General features: G+C 31.6%; 2 protein-coding genes across 2 annotated transcripts; one reads left to right on the forward strand and one right to left on the reverse strand.

Annotated features, from left to right (window-relative positions):
* Nucleotides 1-4,605: 4,605 nt before the first annotated feature.
* On the forward strand, nt 4,606-6,751 carry LOC148191783 (glycine cleavage system H protein 2, mitochondrial-like). Its single transcript, XM_088100107.1, has 3 exons — nt 4,606-4,763; nt 5,933-6,192; nt 6,416-6,751. The coding sequence occupies exons 1-3, from the start codon at nt 4,685-4,687 to the stop codon at nt 6,539-6,541; spliced, it is 465 nt and encodes a 154-aa protein (XP_087956233.1). The 5' UTR covers nt 4,606-4,684; the 3' UTR covers nt 6,542-6,751.
* A 9,423-nt stretch (nt 6,752-16,174) lies between these two features.
* On the reverse strand, nt 16,175-19,272 carry LOC124829136 (uncharacterized). The gene has a single exon (XM_047302602.2). It carries the CDS (start codon nt 19,255-19,257, stop codon nt 16,258-16,260), a length of 3,000 nt encoding a protein of 999 aa, XP_047158558.1. The 5' UTR covers nt 19,258-19,272; the 3' UTR covers nt 16,175-16,257.
* Between the last annotated feature and the right edge of the window lie 1,915 nt (nt 19,273-21,187).

Here is a 21,187-nt window from a genome sequence, read left to right on the forward strand (position 1 = left end):
TTTTAGGAGAATTTAAACTTGTAAGTTACAGAGATATGCTCGCTAATCAAGTTATTTGGTTGTTGGGTGAGTGTGTATTCAGGCACTACTCACTAGGCAAATTTATTTGGTGGTTGAGCAAATTTGCTATCAGGTACTAGTCACTAACCGAGCAAGTCTTGTGGTTGAGTGAAAATACCAAAACTTTAACTAAATTTACATATATCTCTTATGATGGGTTTAATGTGTGTGTGATTATGTGAATGTTAAAACAATGATCGGTTTATAACATGACATGTGAATGATTGATAATAATCCAAGGAGGATTGATGATGCTTAAAGTAGTGTGTATATTGATATATGGATCCCGTATTAAGAGTTATCTTACGCTTTAATAATCATTCAATCTTAAGCAGAGAAGGGTCAGGTATGTGGTGAGAGGAGTAAAAGGTCCTAATACAAGGGCCTTGGCCAAAGGTGTTAACGAACGAACCTTGTGTGTAGTAGGGTGAAACTCATTGGCAATTGCTCTGTAGAGAAATAGAGGCCACTATAAGTGCATAACTCATCAAAGTCTAATATTAATACATGTATCCGGATGGTCAAGTCTATAATGAATGATTACACGCCTTAGGATTGGTTGATATAAATTCGTATATGTGTTGCCATCTATATAAATGTTGTATGAATGTTGTTTTGGTACATTAGCCTACCCTTTCTTTCTGTGTGTTTGTTTATGTTTCTTCTTGTTTGCAATGATCACCTAAATGGTGAGTAGACGAGGATGTTCCAGTTGATTAGGTGCAGGGTGAGGGAGATGTTGCCGCTTAAATAAGATTGATTATGTTTTTTGTATAAACCTTTCTTTTTTGAAAAATTCTAGCTTCTAATGGTGTGTATATAAATTTTTATATTCAGTACATGCTTTAAGGATGATTGTAATATAGTAGTTGTATGTTTGTCTCGTCTGCTTGTCGATAATCATTCTTATAACTTTCATTTAGTAGTTTTACACTATTAAAATGAAATGTTACATCGTTGGTATCAGAGGAGTTGTTCCTTATGAAACCTGTTGGTTAGAGTGTGCTTAGTTTCTATTGTGTACTCTTCATTATGTTTGGTTAGTATAGTTTCTTTGAGTTAGAATAATGGCTTTTATTTGTGTAGATAGAGTTATGGTACCTAGGCCATCACTTCCTCCCCCTCCAACCTCGAATATACCCAACCTAGCAAGGGCAATCGAGTCCATGGCAGCAGTCCTCCAACAATATAGTGTTGTCATGATGCAACAACATCAAATGACCTTGCAACAGATGGAATCTGATAGGCTCTCTTTTGAAGCCACCTAGTAGTAGCATGTGGAGGTTTCAAGACAGTTAAAAGAACTTCTTACAGCATCATCCGACGTAGTTTGATGGGAAGACCCACTCCAAAGGGGTTTGATTAATGGCTAAGAGATCTGAAAAGCATCTTTGACACCAAGATGTGTCTGGGTGAGAATAGGTTGCCTTATTTAGAGTATTAGTTGTCTAGAGAAATAGTTCACTAGTGGGCATGATGTTAGAGGAAACTGGAGAAGATATCATATAGGAGCCCTTCAAGAAGAAGTTTTATACCAAAAATTTCCCTGACACTGAGATATATGCGAAAGAGGTGAAGCTTTTGAAAATGGTTATTTTCAAACCAACTTATAGAAATTATTGAATTTTATATACTTAAAAAATATACAATTATTTAAAATGTAAATTCAAATAAAAAATATTAAAATATGATTTAATATATCAATATAAATAAAGTTTAATGTAAAATATAAAATTTAACAAAATAGGAAAAGTTTATAAATTTATATTATTTTATGAAATATAATTGATAACCAAGTTTAACATAGTTGAAATTAATTTTAAAGTTTTCTTTATTAACATTATTTTCTATTAACAATTTTAAATAAAATTTAACGTAAAAATATAAATTTAAATAAACTTAACCTTATTAAAAATATTTAATAAAAATATCAATTTTAATACATATTTATATAAATACAAAGACCAAATTGAGATAAAATAATTATACTAATAATGACACGTGACATGTGACACTAACATTATCACATTACATTGTTACTATTACTTGAAAGGTTTAATACCTCTTTTGGTCCCTCGAAAGGGGGCAAATGTTCAATTGGGTCCTACCTTTTTTTAGAAGTTCAATGTGGTCCCAAATTTTGTAAAAAGTGTGCAATCAAGTCCTTTTTGGAAACGGCGTTAATTTTTTAACGGAGCAACTGACAGGGTGGACTGAAGTTTGCTACGTGGCTGTGTGAGGGTAATACGTGGTTTTCCTAATTCGAAAAATCCTAAATTTGAAAATTAGGAACCTAATTAAAATTAGAATTAAGAGGGAAAACTCCCAATCTGAAAGGATTATGAACCCTAAATTGGAAATCCCAATTTCTTTCTACCCTCTTCTTCTTATGTCTGCTTCGTCACGCTCATGTGAGGGAAAGATATAGTTTTCCCTTCTCTTCTTCTCCTTCGGCGCTGCTCTGCAACCATATGGCAGCTTCCTTTCTCTCACGTTAGGACAACTTGCGACAGCTTTGGGGTGGTCCGCGGCGGCGGAGCTTGTGAGCGACACAGCGGCAGAGGCGCGACCCTTGGGGTTTCGATGGTGGTTCGCGCGGTGGGTCTCGAGCGACAGGTTTGCGGAGATCAACGAAACTTCGCCGAGGTTGGCCGCTCGATCTCTGGGTTTTGGTTTTTGTTTTTGGTTCTGGTTTTCTGCAGGTGGAGGGCTGGCCTCGCGGTACTTTTCGAACACGACGAACACCCTTCAGAAGAAGTCATTCGTATCTCAAACACCAATTTCTCTCTAACTCAAACCCTAATTTCTTAACCTCAGTAATATTACCCTCTCACAGCCACGTATCACCCTCACACAGCCACGTATTACCCTCACACAGCCACGTAGCTAACTTCAGTCCACCCTGTCAGCTGCTCCGTTAAAAAATCAACGCCGTTTTCAAAAAGGACTTGATTGCACACTTTTTACAAAATTTGGGACCACATTGAACTTCTAAAAAAATGTAGGACCCAATTGAACATTTGCCCCCTTTCGAGGGACCAAAAGAGGTATTAAACCTACTTGAAACAACATCAACTTCACATGTGATAATTTTTTTATTTTTTAAAAATAAAATAAAATTAAAATTAAAAGAAAAGATAAAAGCTTGACACCTATTTAAGACACATAAAATAAACTTAATTGAGATTTTTCAATAAAATGTGTACCAAATACATAATTTAACTTTTTTTAATTAATTAAATTGTAAGCGACCAAATTTATTAAAATGTTTTCTATTTTAGCTTTTACAAGTGAGTTAACTATTTCTAACTTGATTTCTTTTATTTTAACTTTGAAAAAAAGAAACAAAGACAAATGAATAAGTCAATCGAATTTTAGTAGATGATTAATGACTATTTTAATTTTGATCACTAAATATTTTTTCCTATTTTTATTTCTAATTGAGATATAAACTAAATTTTAGTATTTAACAACCGAAAATTTCCTTCCTAAAATTAAACTCTTTTTCAGTGTTTATCATGTGCACTTATACGCTACTTTTTGCAAAACTAAAACCTTTTTTTTATAAACTTTTAAAATCTAATTTTAAGATAGTTATACGCTAACTTTAATTTATAAAGAAATTTATTTTAGTTTTTTTTTAAATGATTTGGGAAAATTTATTCAAATGAAACCCTTGTGAAGATCGTTCTTACATAATTCAAGATAACTTCTATAATTTACATACAGCTTTGTAGAATTTGAAACTTAAGAAAAATATGATTAACAAAAAATGTTTAAATAATAATGCTTTCATGTAAATATTTATTATCTTTCAATGAATAACATTAAATATTTTTAAAAATAATTAAAAGATAATATTTTGCAAGTTAATTAAGTCATTAGTTTTATTTAAAAAAATTTACACGACAGAGGTCATAAAATAAAATATCATTATATAAGTTATATGATTATTTTATTTTAGTTTATAAAAAAAATATTACTTTTAAATCCTTATCATTTAAATAAAAATAATTTAAAAGTTATTGTTAACATATTAAATTTAAAAAAAAAGTAAAGTTAGATGCAGTTATTTTACTTGTAAAAGAATAATAAACATAATTTTTATTTTAGCTAAAATAGCAGAGTTATTTTAATTAATTAATTTTTATTTTAGTTAATAATTTTCAATTTTAGCACCAAATTAACTGTAATAAACTATAGACACTAAAGAAACAACATTAAACAAAGGTTGGATATTTAAAAGTAACAAAACTAAAAAGAAAACTAAAAGGCAATATTTACAAGGCTATTTTTTATTTTATTTTTAGTACTGTATTTATTCTTATAATATAATAATATAATATATTATTATAATAAGCTTTTGTAGTAGTGTTATCTGAGACACTCCATGAATCCAATTGAAACGCCACCAAATAATTAAAAAATAAGAGAGAATATATCTTGTTTTAAAAAAAGATAAAATATTTTCTTAATTAAAAATAGATAGTATTAAGGAATAAGGAATAAAAAAAGAAAGAAAACTTTCACCAACCCTCAGCAATATAAATAAGTGGGAAGTTGTCTCTTCATGATCACCACAAAGCAAAAGTGTTGAACTCACAAATACACAGAGAAGAGAGAAATGGCTTGCAGGCAATTATGGGCTTCAAGGGCTGCTTCTTATCTCAGGATCTCCGTCTTCCACAGAGGCTTTTCCAATGGTAACATGCTTTCTCCTTAACCCTTTTCTTCTCTCTCTGTTATGCTGCGATCTGCTTTTTATTTTTTTTCATTCATCATTCAAAATTTATTTTTCTTTTTTTGTGCTATGATGTGGATCTTGATCTATGTATTTTGTTTAATGATCTGAATCTAGGGTTTCTTCTTTTCGAGATTGGAAATTCATATTTCTTTGTACGATTTCTGATGTATGAAGTGCATTCATCATTGTGCTAACTTATAGTGCGTGGATTCAGATCTCTCAATTTGATGGCACTGTTCACATTTTTTGTTTTTTTTGCACCGTTTCCTTGATGTTATTATCTATGCATGTACTTTAATGGCACGGAGCTTTCTAACGGTGGTGTGGGGAAAGTGCACCCACCCACCCTCCCTGAAAAGTAGCACACAAATAATGCGTCTAATCTTTTATAATATTATCTTCACATTCTTAATGGCAGTATTATCTGTGACCTATAGAATATGTTACGTTCTGAACCTGGTATGATCAAACAGGAGGATGACAAGGGTGGAGCTGGTAATAGATAGTGTATAATGATAGAAGGGGTAAGAGGGATTTTAACTAGGATAAATTCCATTAAAATTTAAAACACTTGACATTTGTAAGCGTTTTCAGAGTTTATTAATGAAAGTTCGAAACATGGGTTGTAGCTATGCTGTTTGCTAGATTTAATACTAGATCAGAGAGAAAGGATTTTTGTTGTTTTCTAGTGCATTTTGGAAATTTGCTAGAAAATAATTTTGGGTGTTTTGGCTTTTTGAAGTTAACCATTGCCTTTTTTCGGCAATGCATTTTTGGGATACATTTATCAATTTCTTGTCGTTGAGTAATATTTTAAATTTTACCTAACTTGATCCTTTATAATCATTCATCCTAATTGGCTGGGTAAACATTTCCATCACACAGCTGCTTAGTTTCATATCGTAAATGTAAACATCTCAAGGGCTTTGATGTTTTTCTGACTCTTATCCACATCTGCAATTATATGTCAAATGTAATATTGCATTTGAACCTGTAGGATATGGAAATGTTTGGTTGTTTTCGCAGTAGTTGCAAATAAGATTTATGTAGTTCATCTACATAAAGGCTTCCATATATGAAAAAGAACATCTAACTTGCATTGTTGGCTTCGTCCATGTTTACTTGCAGTTGTTAAAGATCTGAAGTATGCTGATTCCCATGAGTGGGTCAAGGTTGATGGAAATTCTGCAACCGTTGGCATAACTGATCATGCCCAAGATCATTTGGGTGATGTTGTGTATGTTGAGTTGCCTGAAGTGGGAGCCACCGTGACACAAGGAGACAGTTTTGGTGCAGTTGAAAGTGTGAAGGCAACTAGTGATATTAACTCTCCTGTTTCAGGAAGGGTGGTCGAAGTTAATGAAGAGCTTAGTAGCTCTCCTGCTTTGGTGAGTTTTTTTGCCTAATTCTTAAAGAACAGCATTTTACATGAAAGACAAAATGTGTATGCTGAGTTTAGAGGCACTGACTATTCTCCCCCCTTTTTGTACTTTGTTGTTTTTGTATGCTACATCTTGGATCACTACGCCTATGTATCAATGAAGTATTGCAATGAATACTTTTTCTATAAACACTAAGAGTTTTCATGTTGTCCTACATTTCTTCACACAGGTAAACTCAAGCCCTTATAAAGATGGATGGATAATTAAGGTTGAACTGTCCGACAGTGGCGAACTAAACAATTTGATGGATTCAGAAAAGTATTCCAAATTCTGTGAAGAAGAAGATTCACATTAAGATCTTTCAGCACTCTTCCATGGTGTTGTACATCATGTTCATGTTTTAATTGGGAAAGCTAAGAAGGGCTTGTTCCCTTTTCTACATGTCATGTCTTTAATTTTCTATTTTTATTTTTCCTGAAATTCAGAATCAGTGAGATGATTTTTCACTCTTTGCAATGGAAATATGAATTTGATAATGTGGTAAATTCATGATTAGTTTTCTTTATTAAGGTATATCAATTTTGTTAGTTGAATGTAATAATTGAGAAATAAGATGAGACATTGGTTATCAAGAATTGAAGATGAATTGAAATTTCAACTTCCATATTCTTTACACGCCATAGAAACCATTTTTGATATAGGAAAAATCTGTTCGTATCGGTGGTTTAAAATGTATCCCATCTCACTTAATTCTTGCATGATTATGTAGGTGCCTTGTTCCATACATTTCAGAAAGCATTTAAAGGGAAACCTATGTGTATTCTAAAATAAGATAAGACTAGGTCTGAAAAAAAAGTATAGATTATTATGGCGCTAAACGGAGTTTAACTGATGTTACATTTGTTCACATCAGTCACCAGTCAATTTTTGGTGCCATATTCACTATTTGTGCGCCATGTTTAACCATATCTCGATGCTGTAACAATTTAATATCAATATGCAACTGGAAAAGTAGTGCAAAACAGAAAATAAAAATACTGGTATGAGCCATTGGTAACTATATGCCAGAACGCATAATTATATACATACATATACATACATATATATATATATATATATATATATATATATATATATATATATATATATATATATTCCATCAGGAAACATTGCGTCAATAACCAGCGTAAGTTGTTGTTCTTGCTCAGATCTGAATAATCTTTGTCATCATAATAGTTGTTTGTCCTTTTTGTACAGATCAAGAGGGGTAACTTCAGGGTTTTACTTCCTGTAGCCTGACAATTTCTTCATGCACTCCTTCAAATTTTTAAAATGATATTTTATCTTTCATAAAGGTCATTTTTGGATTATACATTTCTTAAACAAATTTTCGAAAAGAGATATCCAAAATAGAATTTTTGAACCAAATTTTTGGAAAAAATTTTCGAAATACATGAAATACATTCCGAAACAAGTTTTCTAGAATGGGATTTCTGGAACAAACTTTCCAGAACATATAATGTCATTTAGAATGAATTTTATGAAACAATCCTATATGAAAGGTTTTCTGAAAAAAAGTTTTTCAGAACACATGGAATGAGTTTCGGAAAGAGTTTTCCGGAATGAGTTTGGAAAGAGCTTTCTGGATTTTGTTTCCTCCTTTTCTTCTGCTGTGATGATGAGAGCGGCTGTGGTCATATCAGTGGTGAAAGATGATTAAGTCTTTTCCTGTCGTGGGTATGTAATGAGTAATTGTGGGAGTGCAAGAAACAATAGCCATAAGGAGAAAGTCCAACTCTAGCACCATTGGACCTCTCTAAGAAATTATAAAACTCAGGGTGTTGCTCCCTCCACCTCCACAGCCTTCTCCCTCCACCTCCCCAATTATCTTTAATTCCAATTATATCCTTAAAGTTAAAATTTTTTATTTTTATTATTTTATTATTTTAATATTTAAATATAAACTAATATAAATATACATTATTAAAATACATTAAAAAGATATTCAAAAATAATAAATCAAAATATTAAAATATCTAATAAAATAATAACAGAAACATAAAATTAAAACAAAGCTTAAACGGATGACATCCTTCAACGGATGTCAACATCCGTTTAAGGTGAAACGGATGTCGACATCCGTTTTGCCTTAAACGGATGTTGACATCCGTTGAAGGATGTCATCCGTTTAGGCTTCGTTTTCATTTTACGTTTTAGGGTTAAAGGATTATTGGAAAGATTATTGGAAGGATTATTGGAAGGGTTTAGGGTTTAGGGTTTAGGATTATTGGAAGGATTATGACTACGTACCTGGAGAGGAACCACGACAAGCACATTACACCACAAACGCACTGCACCACGTACTACACCGAAAGCAAGAGGAAGATTGCTTGATAATTCTTTTCACAATCACTGAGCTTTGCAGAAAAATATTTTACTCATACAAGGAACTATGTAGGTTATCAGTGAAATATGTTATAAATGAGTAAAATTATAAAACAATAATTCTAAAAATAAAATTTTACTGAGGGGCAAAATAGTAAAGGGGAGGTGGAGGGAGAATGCTGTGGTGGTGGAGGGAGCAACACCCTAAAACTCATTATCTAGATATTCAAACTTTCTAGAAATTATAAGGACTTTCTGGAAACTAGTATTGTAAGGACTGTCTTTATGAAAAGAATCCAGGTTACATTTAATCCAAGTAAGAGGAGAGGCGTTGACTAAAATCTCCTTTAGGAGCTTTAGAAGGATGAACCTCAATCTTAAAGTTTTTAGGATTATAAAATGAGTATACAACACTATAAACTCACACAAAACAGATTTTCCATCTATATTTTCTTTCATTTTTTTTTGAAAAAGCCATATAATGTGTTTGGACGAAATTTTTTCAAAGATTAATTTATTTTTATGAAATTTTTTAAGTACTTTCTAAAAAAGTAATTGATCTATAGACAATAAATTTTAAATTCTAAAAAATGGAATTTTTTTAAATACTTTCTAAAAAACTCTCTTATGCTCTTTATGACTCAGACAATAAGAGGTGAATTTTAGTCCATACTTGTAACATCCTATTTTAGTAGAATAAGATTATCAAAATAAAACATTACATATATATTAACTTACAAGAAACTACAAACTATTGATGAAAAAGATCTTACACTTGGAGAACAAAACCCTATTTATGTTGTTGCTTCATTCTCAACCTCACACTGAATGACCGGAAAGACGTCCTTCCTAAGCTCACACCATTTAAAGATGATTATCGCAAAAGAAAAAACACAAACAAATAATCAAAGACAAAAACAAGGGTAAGCTAGTGATACAAAACATTTTCATAATACATCAAAAACATATTAAACATTTTACTTAATGATACATATCTCACACCAAATCAACCAAACACTTTATGCATGACAACTCTTTGACTTCACCATCCAGATTAGTATGAATATCGAGCTATGACAGTTCGGGCACTTGTTGTGGTGAAACAGCTGGTCCACCTCAAGCTATCACACAATATTAGTCCGTTATCACTTGCTTTAGGCCAAGGTAAAACCCCTAGATTAGGACCTCCTGTTATTCTCATGACATGCCTCACCCCTCTCTACTTGAGAATGGGTGACCATTAGAATGTCAAGATGAGAAATAGAAACACCCTTACAAGTCATTAGAAATCACATAATAAAACAATTTTTCTTTATAGCATCTTGATACCCACATTAGGTAAGGAAAACAGCTTGAAAACTGTCACCAATAGCTCTGAAAGGGTCCAAAACCCCCAAAATGACCTAAAGAACATCCAAAATTAATATCTAGAACCCTAACACCCCCCAAATCTAGTGTAGTGATGCCCAATATGCGCTTAGTGGCACTCGAGCGCTCAGTGCCCTGGCCACTGGAAACGAGCGCTCAACACCCAGTTTGGGCACTCAGGTGAGCGCTATCAGAAAGACTCTACACTTTTTGGATCCTTTCACACACTTATCCCACAACTTTGAATGGTTCCTAGGACCTTCTAAACATTGAAAAACCTCTGGAAACACCACTCTAACTCATATTGAACACTTGAAACCAAATCACTCCTCTAAGCTATCCAAACTCCATTTTACTTCTTCCATCACCTATATCAACATACTAACATCATGGAAAATTCATAATACATTCAAGAATACACCCTAACACCTCAATTTTCTTCTAGCTTTACTACTTTCATTTTCCAACAACTTAAACCCCCAAAAAGTACTAAAAGTAACTAATAAATCACCCTCTTCTAAAACTAACACTTCCACGCAAGATTTTACTGATTTAGATGCCTAGACAAGTCACAAGTAATCTATTAACCCCTCAAACTTCTCAATACAGTTTATACCCCTCATATCAAATTCTCACTATTCAAAACCCCCATTTTTACACTAAAAATCTCTTAAAACTTCCACAAAATACTACCTATAACAAGTCTCAAATCACTTCATAACAACCCTATGACAATGGTTTTCTCACCTCAGCCCCTATTTCTCAAACTCACCCATCAAAATCTTTCTTTTTACCTTAAAACTCAAAAATTTGGTTAATCTTCACTCCAACCACTTTGAATTCAATACCAAGTATCAATACCCTTCATTTTACGCAATCATAAAAATATCATTACAAACACACCATATCAAACATTTCAATCCTCACATAATCATTAATCATCATTTAAACACTATGAATATTAGTAAAACCTACAATTTCACTCGAATCAAGTCATCATACATGCAAGCACTAAATTTACACAAATAACATAATAGAAAAACAAACACTAGCTTTCCTTACCTTACACCGAAGCTATAGAGCTCTAAGAATGAACACACTTTGCTTTTCGTACAAGGAACTCTAAAAACACCTACGAATAACCAAATTGTGATAGGAAATAGTCCTTAAGACCACAAATTGACAATGAATCAAGAAATGAACACTAATGATACATGCGTTGGGGTTTCCTAAGCATGATCATAAACAAAGAACGAAAGGAAAAAGAGGTAAAAACTTACTTGCTCTAAACGAGGAACTGATAGGTTAGAAATAGAGATTACTCAAATGTGATCTCATAGGAACTTCCTAGTCATCAAACAAATGACTGAGGAGTTAGAATTTTTAGAGAAAAGATAGATAACTCTAGAAAAGTAATTTCTAGAGAGATGATACGTTTTAAAATAATCAAACTCATTTATAACAAAATTATTTATAAATAACTCATTTAATATTAAAATAATTGAATCTCACTGTTTTTAAACTATCACGAATTTTACAATATTTTTTTTACTTTTGAGCTCCTACTCTTATAACAACATCTTATGCACATATTATCACTTAAAATTATATAATTTTAAATTTCATTTAGAAAGTAAGAATTTAAATTGTTTGGTATTCTTCTTTCTCACCTCAATTCAGTCTTGGTCAAGGCATCATTTGTTGAATTTGATGATTTTGCTTAGGTTAGAGTTGATCAGTTTACTTTTTAACAAACATCATTAAAATACGTTTTTTCACTGATGTAATGAACGTATGCATTGGTTAGGTAATTTTGGTCAATATCAACATTCATTATTGTTTTTACCCGCATCAATATTATTTTTCGACTTATATCAAATATAATTTTTTCAATTGATGTTAGTTGGAATCGTCGTTCAACTAATACTGATCGAATTTAGTTTTAGGCAAACATAACATAAGCATTTTTTTTTTATCGATGTCAATGAGGGTTTTCTCGTCTATCAATCCTTATTAATCTCATAAACATGAAATTTTAAGCTTACACGTGTTAAAAAAAATAATCCTAAGCAATATCAATCATATATAATAACTACATTTTACACTACTCAGAACATAACTTTGATCGATATTAATTAAAAAAAAATCTTTATTAGCATTAACTAAAAATTAGTAATTTATAAATTGAGTATCACTTTATTATTCTTTTTACAGCATATGAGATTCTCCCAACCTACACTATACGCTTAAATATATTATCTATGTAAAATTCAGCAGATCTTCATTTCAAAGGTTCTTACTTTTAAATGTTATCTTTGCCTTTTTCTCAATTTGGAACATTGTTTTACACAAAAGTCAAGCAACGATGATAGGTTATCCTTTTTTTTTTCGCAAATAATACTGATTTTAATATAAATATATCCAATGAAATAGACTAATATACGACCAAGTGAAAATTGGACTTCTTAGAGACTAAATTTTCAAACTTTTTATTCTTTTTTAAAATTCCGGAAATGTAACCTACCTTAAAGTCAAAATCTGAAGGAGAAATTTCATATATATATATATATATATATATTTCCTTTGTGTACTGGAGCCATCTAGCAGTGACGTTTTTAGTTGTATTTTTTTAGTTATAGTAAACAGAAGAAGTCAATTCATAAATATTTTATTTGTTGTAATGATATTAGAAGTTTTATTTTGCCATTGAATTAGTGTTTTTTCTTCCTACACGTCTATGATTTCTTTTTGTATGTGTTACTTCATTTTATTTTAAAATATCGGTTTAACCTTTTTATTTTATAACAACTTGTTTAATTTGGAAGGCTTTTGAGTCAAACAATCTCTATTAATAATTTAAGTTTAAGTATTTTTGCGAAAATTTTACATTCAAAAGGATTAAGTCTATTTTTTTTAATTATACATTGAGAAATGCATAATTTAGAAATATATATAATAAGTATAATATATATTATCGAACAATAATATAAAAAATAATTTTTATCGTACAATTTTAAAAACATTATTATAGAATTCGAAAATAAAATATTATTCTTTTAATTTTAAATATTTTATTTCTGCATTATACATTCATAATAAAATATTTTATTCTTTTAATTTGAAATAAGTTTATCCAAAATTTTGTCTTAAGTTATATAATCATCAGCCATTATAAAATATTCCAAAAAAATAAGAAAAGAAAATTAATAATAGAAATAATTTGGATTATTTTCTTTTAAATTTATATATTTGCTTGAAATTAAATGTAACATCCCAAATTTAAGCATCTTACTACTGGTTATAAAATTGATTTAAACAAAATAATTTGTCATCTCTTATAGATATAGTATTAATACAATTATTTAAAATAAATAACCATAATAATAATTATATCTAAAAGACTAAATAATCAAGAAGACATTCTACAACATCACTGCTCTCTACTATGATACTTCAACACCTATCTCTCATATATTTCCACTAATAAGGTGATCATCACAAATGAAAATAAACATCACACCAAGAACAACAACAAAGACAACAGGGTAAACTAATATTCAAAAGAAAACTTCATAGACAGTTTAATACATCACATATTAGTTCAATACTGAAACATTCTATAACTCATATAAACATCTCATCATTTAACTTTAGACTCAATTATCCGGATACAATGCTTTGACATAGACTTCAATAAAGGCGTGCACCTATGGTAGTTTTTATACTACATAAAGTTATAAACAAGGGTAACTCGACCTACTACTCATGAGATTAATCTTCCACTTCTAAGACTAAGAAGTCTAGGGTAAATACCTCTTGCCATTCTCTCTGCCACCCCATTCATGTGTACATCAGTTGAATGGTTGATAGAGTATCAAGATACTTCTTTTCAGAAATCTCACTATTAAGCATACACCATACCTTTCTCAAACACTAAACCTCTCCTTGAGGTTCTTCTCACATCACATATCTTCCATTCTCACAATCACATTTATATAATTCAATGAGCATCAATAAATATCAATTCAAGTATATTGTAAATCAAAGTCAATTAAGACACAACTTAGAGAACCCAAGAAAATAATAAAAGAAATTATAGAAAACAAGCATCCAACACCAAGTCTGGAGCCTAGCGATCCAAAACTCTCGCTTAGCGAGAACTCTCGCCCAACCATTGTAGAAACACTGAGCTTTATTTTCCTAACGAGAACTCTCACTCAGCCATTGCAAACACAATGAGCTTTGCTCGCCTAACGGGAACTCTCGCTCAACCACTACAAAAGTAGTGGGTTTTGCTTGCTCAAAGGGAACTCTTGCTCAGCCACTCTATATAATTACCTAACAATAGATCTTAAACTTCCAACTTTTCCTACTTACCAACCTTCTAGACTTTCATATGCTAAAACCTCATTCTAGACCAAAAACCTACCATTTTCTTTAGCCTAATATGAGACCAAGGTTCAACAACACTTAATCAAATTAGGATACCCAATTTAACATTTCCAAATCCTCAAGAGTCAAGCATAAAAGCAGTAATTCATATATACGCAAAAATACATCAAATTCCATTCAACATACCATCTTCATTAAGCAACCCAACATATCAAATTTCACAAATAATTCAATTTCACAAATCAACTACCATACAAACATCAATTAAGACCTGTTTATAAGTTAAAATCAAATTAACTAGCTCCTCTTACCTGTTAAACTATTGCACGACTTTAAAGAACCCCAAAAAACTCTCACATATCAAAGGATCTATAGCTACGAACAATGAAAATATGATCAATGTATGCCATTATAACTATTGATCATCACAGAGTCTTATAAAAGACTCAAACTTTACATGCAAAAACACTAAGGCTCGTCGAGACAAACCAAAGAAAAAGAGTAGAAGCTAGCTTACTATTTTGGAGAAACTGATTAGGTAGACTTGAAGATCTAGTCACTGCGATCACTTAGATGGTCTCTGATATTCAAACAATGAACCCAAGAGAAGAACTCCTAGAGATAAGTTAGAAAATTATAAAAAAGTGGTTTTTAGAAAGATTACATTTTCAAATAATAAAACTTGTTTATAACAAAAGTATTTATATTAAAATAATTTAATACTAAATAATTGAATCTCATTGTTTTTAAAATATTACTACTTCCAAAATGTCATTTTATAGGTCTCGTCTTATATGTCTTGGATATCAAAGTAACCAATTATTATGATAATTTCTTAATATATAAATAATAAATAAATAAATTAAGAATTAAATATGTTTTTAATTCTTAAATTTAAATATAATATTTCTTTTAAGATTTTGATACTTTTTCTTTTTAATTTAAAAATTTTATTTTAAATTTTAAAAATAGATGAATATAGTATTTTAATTTAATGTGTTGTGTTTTTTAGATTTGTTAAACTTTGCTATAGATTGATATTTGAATTAAAAGTTGTCTAAACAATATAAATGTTATTTTGAAAAATGTTTGACAAAAAAAAATTTAACATAATTAAATTATGAGATTATATATATTTATTTTTAAAATTTAAAATCAATCTATATCAAAATTTAAAATATTAATAAATATCAGTTTTGTGTCCAAATTTAAAAATTAAAAATATATTTAATTCATGAATTAACTATCTACCGTATTTGCCGCACATGGTCTGCTTTTTATCACTAAGGTGAAGAAGTATTTACTTGAAAGTGTAGCTTCATGGCCTCTTATATTTTAAAATTTTTAATTTGTATAATAGTTTAAATTTTCTTTATGCTAATTATTTTAGTTTAAGAGTTGGTTTAGAACAAGAAATTTAAATATTGTTTGTTTGTTTTGAAACAAAAAAAATTCTACTTTTCAGTATTAATTTTTCTAATAAAAAAGCAATATTCTATGACAATGTGTAAAATTTATGCACAACAGTGGTACAGAGAAAAATTCCTCGCAAAAGTCTGAAATATGAACACGCATTTTGATTATTTTCATGTTCAAACTAAAAATGTATGATAATATTAATAATAATAATAATAATAATTATTATTATTATTATTATAATAATAATAATAATTATTACATTTCTCAAATTAAAAAAAAATCAACCTTTCTTATGAGTGTAGGGGAGGTTGTATGACTCAGATTATTTGGGAATTGGAAAAGGATACACTTTCCAATATTTTAGCAACTATTAGTTAAACTATAAATTCTACAACTTGCATTTATTCCTATTTTACAAAGTCCAAGTAATTATTTATCAAGCAAAATAAACGTGAAATCTTCCAATAACAAAAGAGAGACAGAATGGATAAAGACTACCATAGTGTGTCACTCAGCACCACGATTCACTATTCCTGTCAATCTTTCCTTAAAAGTTGCTAAATGTATTGTCAATGATTCATTTATCCTCTGTGTTGACTCATCAATATATTGAAAGTAAGCAAGTCTCCAACTTCTCTTCAACAACAAGCTTCCCGTCACAGCCCAAAATCCCATAAAATAGCCAAGTGCAATGACACAGTAAAACCACAATTTCTCTACTTTATCCTCTTTGTGATCTTTTTCTTCATCTTCATCACCTCCTTGGAAATCATCATGAAAACACTTATTCGGAAGTGGAGGTCCACACAGAAACGGGTTTCCACCATAAATAGAAGGATCCTCAAGGGTTGATAATTGAGGTCCTTGGGGGATTTGTCCTGAAAGGTTGTTGTAGGACAAGTTTAAGTAACTTAACCAAGTTAAACTAGTTATGCTTTCTGAAATTGCACCAGAAAGTTGGTCATGAGAGAGGTCAAGAGATTCTAGTGATTTCATGTCTCCAATTCTTTTGGGGATATGTCCTGACAAACGATTGTGTGATAGATTTAGGCCATGCAATGCACGAAGTGATGTTATTCCTTCTGGAATAGATCCAACCAAATTGTTATTTGACAAGTCCAAGTTTACCACAAGTTTTAGATTTCTGGTATACTCAAGTTCTCTTCCTTTGATGACCACTCTAACGTCTTGTTCATACCATTCAACAGTTCTGTTAGATTGATTTACAGAACTATTCTTTTTTGAGGCCATACCTGTGAGATTTCCTATGCAATGAGGGATTGGACCCATCAAGTTGTTGTTTGAAAGATCCAAAATTTGCAGTGCAGAAAGTTGGCATAGTTGTAAAGGAATTGTTCCATTCAACCTGTTCTGCCGTAGCCTTAGAATCTGCATCGAGGAAAAGATATTCCCCATCCATGAAGGGATAATCCCAGACAAATCATTATCTCCAACATTCAAAATTAAAAGTTGACTTAAATTTCTCCAAGATGACGGAAAGCCCCCATGAAGGCTGTTATTGTTCAAATGTAACCATGCCAACGTGGGTAGATTACCAAGAGAGCTAGGAATGACACCGGATAATCTGTTGGATGCCAAATTTATGACACCGATTTTTTGAGTAACACTCCAACAATTAGGAATTTCACCAATTAACATGTTTCCTGAAAGGTCAAGATTGTACAAGGAGCCTATTCTGCACAATGAGTTTGGAATGGGACCACTTATAAGGTTGTTTCCAAGAAGCATGTAACCGACATTGGGCAAGCTATCAGAAATATTTTGGGGAAGTGACCCGCTGATACGATTATCGGTGAGATTTAAGTAGACAAGTTGCCTGGGCCATCTTATGTCAGACACCAAATTCTCCAAATGGTTTAGGGATATGTCTAAGTTCTGAAGGTTTACAAGCTGACTAAGACTGAAAGGAATGCTTCCGTGTAACTTGTTTTCAGAAAAATAGAGGGTGGACAAATTTTGAAGCTGACCAATATTGTGAGGAATGCTACCATTTAAAGAGTTTCGTGAAAGATTTATATCTGTTAGGCTTACAAGTTTCCCTAAACTCCTTGGAATGATCCCATCAAAATGATTGGAAGAAAGAATTAAAATCTTTAAACTGACAAGTTCCCCGATACAGTCAGGAAGAGAACCGGTGAAGTTATTGTTGGAAAGCACCAAAGTCTTCAGATTGACAAGTTTTGTTATTATAGCACAAGGAAGTGATCCCACCAAGTTACTGTCAGTCATAATCAATGAACTTAGATTTTCAAGCTGTCCCAACCATGCTGGCAAAGGACCATTACATTCGTTGTGACTTAAATCCAAGTACATTAAATCGTGCCTAATGCATTCAAACTGCGTATGGTTTCCAAGTGCATCACTTTGAATTTTGTTTGTTGACATATCTAATTGTTGAAGATGGCAACAGTTTCCCAGAAGATATGCCAGAGATCCCTCAATATGATTGACATCGTTACTTGAAAGATTGAGGTATTGAAGACCCTTTAACTCACCTAACCAACCCGGAACAGAATCAAACTTGTTTTGTGAAAGGTCGAGAGAAACCAGGGAAGTCAGATTCTGCAAAGCAGATGGAAGTGAGCCATAAAAAACATTACTATAAAGAAATAGACTGTCGAGGTTAGCACAGGTTTCCAACCAGAAGGGAGTGGAATTCAGGTTGTTGTGAGAAAGGTCAATGACTGTAATGGAAGTCATATTTTGAAAAGCATCCAAAAACGGAGTCTGAAGTCCATTTTCTGCTAGATTGAGGTATTCCAGTCTGGAAAGGTTTGTGGTGCTAATATGTTGATGGGTGTGCAATTTATCAAGTCCACAATTTCTCAAATCTATTTCTATCAAAGAAGGAAGCATGTTGAGTGACTGCAACAAATTTTGTGCTTTATCAAGAATCACATCACTCATGTATAGGTATTGGAGAGATGAAAGTTGAGAAATCCAATAGAAGTCATCCGTATACAAAAGAGCATTGAAGCTCAAATCAAGAACGAGCAAATTTGTGAGGTTCCCAAGATTGGACGGGATCCTACCACTAAAATGACTATCAGAGAGATAAAGGGATTGCAGATGCTGCAGCTTTTGAATGAACGCTGGTATTGAACTATTAAGAAATTTGTTTCCACTCAAATCTACATAAGTTAGATATGTAAGCTGCAATATAGAAGGGTGAACATGTTGAGCTTCGAGGACATGATCGTAAAACTTACAGTTTGGTTGAAAATCTCCTTGTAAGGGATAACAAGGATTTCTGAGATCTAGCTTCACAACATGGCCTGTAACATTATTGCAACCTACGCCTTTCCATTGGCAACAACTAGTTCCTTCCCAAGATGAAAGCCTTGAAGGATCTTTGAAGCTTCCTTTGATCCTTAGAAGAGCTTGCCTTTCTTCTTCATTGCAACCAAGTGGTGCATGTCCACATGAACATAACACCGCAAATGCTGCAGTCAAAAGGAAAACAATACCAAAAGGAAACCCCAACATGTCTGCAGAGAAGAGTGTCAGAAAACAAAGAACAGAGTTGGCGAGGATCAACGAAGTAGACAATATATAGGCGTCACTTAGTTTATCATATAAAACTCCGAAAACAGGAAACTGAAATATTGATGACTCGGCACCACTAGTAAAGCGGTCAAAGCCAAAGTGTTGAAGTTTGATTTTTGTGGTTATTAGACTTTTGTGGTCAAAGCCGGCAATTTTATTAATAAAATTTAAATGTCTAAGATAATTCTTATGCACCGGAAGATACTGATATGTATATATAAAGGATATTACATGTAATTTTACAGGTTTTATATGTAGACTTTATGAATATGCGTCAACCTAATTAAGATGCCGTACTTCGATAATCATTTGCAACATTTGCAATAATCTGTTAAAAAGAGAGAGAAAAAATGAGAAAAAACCAAAATTCATGTTCTAAAAATTACAAAAACCTTTTTAAAAAACAGTTAAACATGACGGCAAAAAGAGAGATTGACAAGGGTAGAGCTGGTAATGTATAGAATCTAGTGATAGAAGGGGTTAGAGGGATTTTAACTAGGATAAATTACATAAAATTGAAAGGTTAATTTTAAAATATATCACGTTTGTATTCGTTTTCGCAGTTTATTACTGAAAGTTCGAAGCATGGGTTGTAGCTATGCTGTTTGTTAGATTTAATATTAGATAAGAGAGAAAGGCCTTTTCCAGTTTTCTAGTGCATACTGGAAATTTGCTAGAAAATAATTTTGGTTGTTTCGGCTTTTTGAAGCTAACCATTGCCTTTGTTTTCTTTCTGTACTGCATTTTTGAGATACATCTATCAATTTCTTGTCGTTAAGTAATATTTTAAATTTTGTCAAACTTGATTCTCTGTACTCATTAATCCTAATTGACCGAGTAAACATTTTCATCACACAACTGTTTTATTTCTTAAATGTAGACATATTATGGGCTTTGATGCTTTCGTGAATCTTTATTTACGTTAAAATTGAAATTTGTTAGTGTTTAATTTTTTGATATATTTTAGTCTTTAACACTTAAAAAATAAATGTATATAATCTTTTTAATTCAATGACGTTAAATTCTTTTTACGTATTAAATGACGTTTCAATATTGACATTTGAATTTAAACATGTCAAATGATGTAAACATATGTGAAGGAAAGGATATGTGATGGAAAGCTTGACACCCTACAAATTCTTCTCAATGGGAAAAAGTTGATCATGATTATCCTAAGTTTGGGAAAGAACTACAAAACCTATGTCTTGTTTTATCTAATAATGGAATAAATCTATATGGTATGAAAAACAGCTCGCATAGCACGTGACCCATGATTATGATTATATATAACCTACTTCCATGATTATGCATGAAAAGGAAATTCATGATGTTGTTCATGTTAATTCCAAGTCCAAAACAACCAAGGAATGACATAAACATATACTTGACACTTTTTATTGAAGACTTGAAGGATATGTGGAATGATGAAGTTTTCTTCTAAGGGCAATATTGTTTGGCATAATTAATTATTTTCCAGTGTATGGTAATTCATCTAGAAATAGTACTAAAGGAAAATGTGCATGTCTTATATGTGAAGATAATATAAATTGGGTGTGATTGGAACATGGTAGGAAAATGAAAGAATCATTGGGCCCTTACAGTACTCTAATCCTATTGACTGTGCACAAGGTGAGGGTAGCCCAAGTACTACTGCAGAAGCTGAACACGGCCCAACCAATACTCCAGAGGCTTCTAGTGATCGACCTAAGAGGGTTGTGCGTCAGCCAATTTATCTTAGGGATTTTGTTACTGAGTGACGTGTCTCCCTTTTAGGGGAAACCGTTATACCATGTGAAGGAATATTAGCTGTAAGGAGTAGTGCTTATATAAAGCACCTTTCTGTTATGCAGGGAATAAGAAAGAATTATTA

Source organism: Vigna umbellata, chromosome 10, assembly GCF_029865625.1.
Source record: "Vigna umbellata cultivar VRB3 chromosome 10, Vumbellata_1.0, whole genome shotgun sequence".
Taxonomy (NCBI): Eukaryota; Viridiplantae; Streptophyta; class Magnoliopsida; order Fabales; family Fabaceae; genus Vigna; species Vigna umbellata.